General features: G+C 34.7%; 1 protein-coding gene across 12 annotated transcripts in view; it reads right to left on the bottom strand.

The window, feature by feature from the left end:
- Window positions 1-252: 252 nt before the first annotated feature.
- Window positions 253-7,245, bottom strand: part of SHANK2 (SH3 and multiple ankyrin repeat domains 2) — a 395,084-nt gene continuing 388,091 nt past the window's right edge. For all 12 annotated transcript variants that reach the window (XM_088145802.1, XM_088145800.1, XM_088145797.1 and 9 more), the window contains one exon: window positions 253-4,703. In XM_088145802.1, coding sequence (XP_088001928.1) covers window positions 4,130-4,703 — 574 coding nt within the window. In that variant the 3' untranslated portion in view covers window positions 253-4,129. The remainder of the gene's footprint in view (window positions 4,704-7,245) is intronic.

Raw genomic sequence — 7,245 nt, 5'->3', positions numbered from 1 at the left:
GAAAACAAATCAGCCCAGCATATATAAATGCTTTCTATCATGTGTTGTATAATGCATTTCTCATTCTGGAATATGAATACGGCATTCAGGATCAATTTCAAAAAGCTTTAACTCTAAAGTCTATGGATATCACACACAAGCTTTAAAAAAGGAACTTAAAAAAAGTTTAATGTTTGGAAAGTTTGGCAACTCTTCTTAGAAATAAAGGATTCAGACTGGATTTGCTCTTTGCAATCAGAACCACAACCTTAGTGCAATATGATATTTATTTCTTACAGTAATTTTGGTTGCCATACAAGAGTAGTAAGGATTAGGGAAAGTGCAAGTTACAGGAGCTTGATTTTGTTTTAATCAGTTGGAAATTAGAGGAATTAAAGCACAAAAATTACAGCAACATAGATAACGTGAACATAGTTGTTACACAAACCATACCAAAAACATTACTCTCTAGAAAAGAAAAAAAAAGATGTAATGAGAAAATTATCGTTATTAGAGGCTCATACACAGAGTCATTGCCAGATCAACTGGATAATGCTTATTGTAAAGGAACCCAGAAAAATCACTTTTATTAACTTAAGTACCACAAAGAGCTAGCTTCTGTGATATGTAAATTCTGTAAATCAACAGTCACATATAGTCATTTTATAATATATGAATCAAAACTAGACACCTAGGGAGTCTGTGTAGTTATACACAATTTACATCTTGTGTGGTTTTGGTATTGTATACACAAATATTACAGAAACTAAGCATGTAAATGCAATTTATTAAATTACAGTATATAAACAAAAGTTGTTCCTAAAACCTGGAATATCATAACAAGATTATTTTTATCACTGTATTTTGCACCATCAAAGTAGCATAACATTAAAAGGGCCAATCTACTCCTGACATTTTCGACATTGACCAAAATGCTAGGAGACAATTCTGTATCTTTTACTATTGCTTTCTATTATAAAGCCATCAAACAGTGCTAAAGACTATTCCAGCTTGCCAAAGGTGTTTCTCTTGATGTAAAGCGGCTCCCTGCAGGCCCTATTACTCTCTAGATCATAAGACATTATGTAAAAATAAATTATTTCATTAGCTCTTTGATGCTTAAAATCTTCTCTAATAATTATATTGTACTCACTATTTAAGTGCCTGAAAAAGATACATGGGCAAGAGACCCCTTTTAAGAAAGGGAGTATCATCACCTATAATTTGTTTACATATCACCATATATTAAACAGTAAAAGGTTATGATTAACAGCAGCTTAAAAGTAATTTTCCCTATTTTTTTCCTCCTATCACTTGTCCTAATGCATTTTCTGGCACATTATAGAGGTAACACCAACTGCATTCAAAGAAATAAAAAGGAGCACGGCATTATGGTTATTTACTGAATTCTGCATTATCACCAAATGGAAGACAATGATGACAGAATCATCTTATTTTTACACCCTTCCCCTGCCCCATCAAAAGAAAATTTGATGATTTTTTTTTGTGTTGGCATCAAATATGTGAATGTTGTCCTCTAGATACAACATTATATCAATGTTTCAATGCTTTTGCACTGAAACCTAATTTTAATTACAAATCCATTTGGAGTATTCAAGTGTGGATAGAAATCTGAAAAGGGTCTAAGAGACAATAACTTAAAAGACCAGTTTTGATAGCGGAAGGAGGGGGGTAACTATTTTTTATAATTATCCACTGTATTGTTAATGGTTACCAGGTGTGAAGAGACACATCATCTGAAGAAGTTTTAGCAAAGATAGAAAATATAACACAGCTCTGCTGGTTCAGATGCATCCAAATGATATTGATTTAAAAAGGTCAAGACTTAATACTTATTCCACAGAAATAGTAGTAAACCACAAAAGTTTTTTTTTTTAATTTCTAGCACTGAAGTGGCACAAAGGCTGCCCAGTAGACCAGCCACTTATATTCTTAAAATATTGTGCTTATAAACTATCTGTACAACTATTTAAACTTGCAGTAAAGAAAGATATTGAAATTGCTGAACTTTATGTACTAATTCTAGGGCTGTTGCAGACCCCTAATGTGAGAAAATAAAATTATAATTAGAGATAGGCTGGGACTTATTAAAAAATGAACTGAGATGCCTTCCAATTAGATGATTAAGCAACTACACATATACAGGCTAAATTATTCATGAAACTGTAAACCACAACATTGCTAATGTGGATTATTTATGGTGGGACAGAGAATGTAAAGAGAATGTTCTGAATTTCACATAAGCCACCAAATCTGAAAATATATATGCCTGGCAAAAGACTTTTAAAAATCCACTCTAAATTTCATAAACAGTTTTGAACACAATTTTGTCTTAACCTTCTCTTTTCTTTAATTTGCAAGATTTAGGACTAAGGGGATTCTCCTAAAACACAGTACTTTGTATGGGAAGGAAGCACAGAAGAATCCTGCAGTTCAATTTTAAGCAAAAGATTATTATTAAGATGAAACTCTTGATCTCCATTTTTAGAAAAATTGTCCCTTGCATATATAATAGGTACCTACTGTTTTCATGAAACTACCTCAGTAACATGTACTTTTATTAGTATTTTCATTTCATATTTCTTACAGACATCAGGCAACATCTTCCTAATATGGTAAAGATTTAAATCCACTTCCGTAAGTAAACAGGCTTGTGCCACGTAGAGTCATCAAGAGTTGGTTTCCTTAAGCAGGCAAGAGTAAGCAGGTCACAGATCCAAAAAACTTCTTCAGGGTGAAAAGCCACCCCTGTACAGTTAGTTTTGACTGCAGCTTGTGCATTGATTTGTGCATCCACATACAAAATTGCAGAAGGGAAATTCGCCATTCTTTCTACGACACTACGGGGATCACAGCTGTAATAAGGTCCACTATCACATGTGATCACTTCGATCCAGCAAAAGTAGCCTTTACATAAAACAAAGTTCTTTAAAAAGTGGAACTTAACTCAATTTGGGAAGCCCCACCCAAAACCCACCCTCACTGATGCCCTCGTAAAGAGAGGAGACATCTAATCTTGATACCTAAAAGAAAAGGTCTTGTGCAATATTGTCCAAACAACTCAATCCTGTATGAGAGGAAAATTAAAACAGGCTTGACAAAGGCTTACTATTTTGAAAATTCGAACCTGAAATACTTACCTATCATCCCAGTCCATCACAAAGAAACCTTGAAAAGATCTTACTTGAACTACCATCTTACTGTGCACAGATATCTTCAATTCCAATTTCTTACAAATATTTTTACTTTTATTTTAGGCAGCTAAGATCTCTTACATAGCTTTCACACATCATACTGCATTATAAATGAAACGAAAGCATGCCTAAAAACTATCTGGCAATTTGGAAAGGCACTAAACATAAATGGAAAAATAAAAACTTAAAAGTCAGAATTACACTCAATGACAAGAACTAACTTCATTTCCAAAGAAATCAACATAATAATCAGGCCAAAAACATCTGACATTTTTTTTTAAATCTCTGGCAATGCTATGAATGTATAGAAGTTTTTTTAAAAAAATCAGTAAATATATCATGAAAAATGTGAATGTTAGCATAAAAATTAAATGGCAGAACTAACCAGGAATCCATATAGAAAAACTGAAAGGAGAAGTTGTCTGACCACAGCAATGGGACTGAATCTAACAGTCATATGAAATATTAGTCATATGAAAGCAGATTGCAAAAGGAGCTGGACACAACCTGTTATAGTACATGGAGAAATACCTATGGGTTTTAAACCAAGAAGATGTTGACACATTATTTTTCAAACAGAAGGGCATTTCTAACAGAAAACCAATCCATACGTTAAAAAAGGAATTATATTTGTGTGTGTCCCAGCAATAAAAATATAAACTTTTGAAATAATATCAATATGGTCAGAGCTTACAATTTTTTTTTAAGTTCACAATTATTTCCATTCTTTATTTTCTCTTACTCGCCTCATCCATTTTTAAATATTTGGTCCCATTAATGTGGATTGACATAAGATAGATTCTGGACATAAATTTGCAATCTAACTGATGCTTTTTAATTTGGTGCTACTCTTGGGGAGCCAAGGCATTTGGGGTGTTTTGATACCAGCCTATCTCTATTTATAACAAAGGTTTGTGAGGCAAGACCAGCCATTCTTATCTGTCCAACAGCTGTTTCAAGGCTCTTTCTATGTTCATTCTGTGACCAACCCTAGTCACTCCAAGGTCTATCAAGTCTTCCTTCTGAAGGTTTGGTAAGTGAGTGCCATCTATTTCATTATCCATAAAGGTCTCTTTATGTTCACCTAAATTTAAACTTTCCAACCAATCTGCCACATCTGGTTTAGTCCACAGGTGGACGGGTTTAGTTGTAAAAGGCTTATTTGAGATTGGCTGTTGCAATATTGAGGGAGAAGGAGACCTGCTGCGCCCTGTATTCAAAGCAAAGAGGTCTCCAGAAGGAGGCTGGCTGGGTAGGCTAAAAACATCAGGAGGAGTTGGAGAAGGAGATGCAGCTGGAACAGCAGCAGTCAGAGGAGCTGGCAGGATGTCTTTACTTATCTCTGTTGGTGAAACCACTGGGCTCGGAGCATGTCTAGCTCCTGATGTCCTGCTATCATAGTCTGGGACTCTGCTCTGCAGTGTGATGGGCTGGCTAGTTCCAGGCCGAACAGTAAAAGTGATGGTTGAACTCCGAGTACCTGAGACTGTGCTCATGACTTCTGTGCTCCTGAAACAAAAATGAACAAAAAATATTTAGACTTTCATTAAGTCACATAGATTAATCTCCTTAATGCTATTCCATGTTAAAAGTAAGAACCATTATAAGCGTTTAAAATGTTTTAAAAACTAAAGACTATTATCTTAAATATACTATTAACATTCTATGACATCTGGCCATTAAATGCTTGTCAAACACAATCAGGTAACAGTTCCTTTAGAAGATCCTCAGAAACAGAACAATGGATACAATTAGCAGAGTTAAATGTCTTTTCTATTTTAATGTAATTTTTGTTTACTGTCCATATCATAAAAGGAAGGAACCTGCAATACATCTAAGAGATTATAGCAAGATACAAATTAATAATTATAAAATATATGCCATAAGCTTTGTAAAACATGCTGAATAGCAGTATATTTAATTGTAGTTTGGAGTATTGCAGGAAAGTATTGGTATACTAAAACCTGTTTTTAGAAAGCAAACCCTAATGCTTTGTACCAGTTGAATCTTCTGAATATAATAAATATTTTGCCCCATTAGCCCATCTCTGAGATCACAAATAGTAATGATTAGTAAATAGATCAAAAGTACCATAAGCTTGGGAGAAAATATCGCTGACTTTTTTTTTTTTTTAATAATCTGGGGCACGTAGATGCAGCAATACATCCAGAAGAATCTCATATCTATAAAACTGCCTGATCAAAGGCGGCTTTATCCCACTGAAACAGATGTCAAATTATATGAGCTCAGGAAAGATTGCAGGTTGATGCTCTTAGCATAGGTGTGTAGCTGAGATCAACAGTCCCAAGCTGTAAACCAGATCTTTCAGGTGAAGCAGACTCTATGAAGATCTAACGTCTATCTATTTACCCTCATCCAAACAGGCAATGTTCAAGGCTATCAACCAACTCCTTTGTATCAAGAGCAGTACAATTATAAGTGATCAGCACACCAGGCACAGCTCACATCTAACCTACAAATGACAATCTCTCTGTGGCCTCTCATAGACAATGAGGAATATTGGGGACAAAATGGCACCTTGGTGAATATCATATGCCAAACGTATGGTGTTAAATGTGCTAATGGGCAATCCTATCAGGTAACCCTGAAGAATATTATGAATACTTCTGGGCCTTCTTACTTGCCTATACAGGTGTCCTTGCTTAATAACCACTTGTTCACCAACTGTTCAAAATTATGATGGCGCTGAACAAGTGGTACTTACAACCAGTCCTTGAAGTTCTGGTCATTGCAGTGTCCCACAGTCACGACTGCCATTTGTGACCTTCACTGCCAGCTTCTGAAAAGCAAAGTCAATGGGGAAGCCGGCAGGAGGTTGTGAATGGTGTCCACGTGACAGTGTGCTTAACGATGACACAGAATTTGCTTAATAACGGCTACTGGAAGTGCTGGAACTGTTGTTGATAAGTGGCGCAGTTATGTGATGTCATGCTTTATGACTGCATCACTTAATGATACAAATTCCAGTTTCAATTGCTGTTGTTAACTGAGAACTATCTATATGCTTTTCATAAGCACATGGCACCAGCATATCTTATTTGCAAAATAAGAATGAAACATTTCTGGTGTGTTTATATTTACTTTATAAATGATAAGCTGTACATATTCATTTATTCACTTATTGAAGTAAGTAATTCATTAAGTTGAGTTAGATACATCATTATAGAATCACACTCTGGTTTTCCTTAGATTATATAAATTTTTATAATTATATAAATCTATCGTTCTACTAAAGACTTCCATGCAGAAGAACAATTATGTTTCTTTGTTCTAATTTAATTCCTTTTGAGGCTCAAAGCTTAGCAATAAGATCCATGGACCCAGAGATTACAGTTCAGTTGACTAAACTTCCATTTAAGTGGAAGATGTTCTATAAAATGAAGCTCATAGTGGGATTAGCCATTGATTTCAATGGGATGGACTGCAATCATGCTCCATGTGTTTATGGCAATTAAACAGCTTGTAGGAATTCCTAAACAGTAATACTTTGTTCCATACTTCACTTCCTGTTAGCACCCCATGTACATGTTATGCAAAATTATTCTTTCACATGATATATTATCGCATCATATCACTAAATATTCCCAGTAAAAATGCAGTAGGTGAATTTTAATTATTTTCAACCATTTTAATAGGATTTAAATACAATGTTATTTACAAAACAAAATTTACTAGCAGCAAGTCTGTTACAATTGTTTGGCTACAAAACTATGACCCCAAATATCTATGCTCTTTAAAGACAAGCAAAATAATCTAATATTTTCATTTAGAAGTAAGTCCTACTAAGTTCTCCAGGTCTTTTTCATAACTATGTCCTGATATTTGCATTTGCTTCCAAGTTGGTGGGATGTGGATAACAGTAAATTAGCTTGAAAATAATCTCTAGATTAGAGATCCTTAGCTTGTTTAGAAGCTATTCTAAAAAAGCACGCTTGGGCTCAAACTGGCTTTTGGTTTCACTTGTGACATACTGGCCCAACTATGCCCAGACTGACTGGCATTGTCCTTAATGTTAGCAGGAAATGGTACC

The sequence above is a fragment of the Python bivittatus genome, unplaced genomic scaffold (assembly GCF_059951505.1).
Source record: "Python bivittatus isolate LINGU-HERP-01145 unplaced genomic scaffold, Pbiv_v1 ctg000480_np1212, whole genome shotgun sequence".
In the NCBI taxonomy this organism is placed as follows: Eukaryota; Metazoa; Chordata; class Lepidosauria; order Squamata; family Pythonidae; genus Python; species Python bivittatus.
The sequence above is the reverse complement of the archived record's forward strand: the minus strand, read 5'-3'. Positions and strand labels throughout refer to the sequence as shown.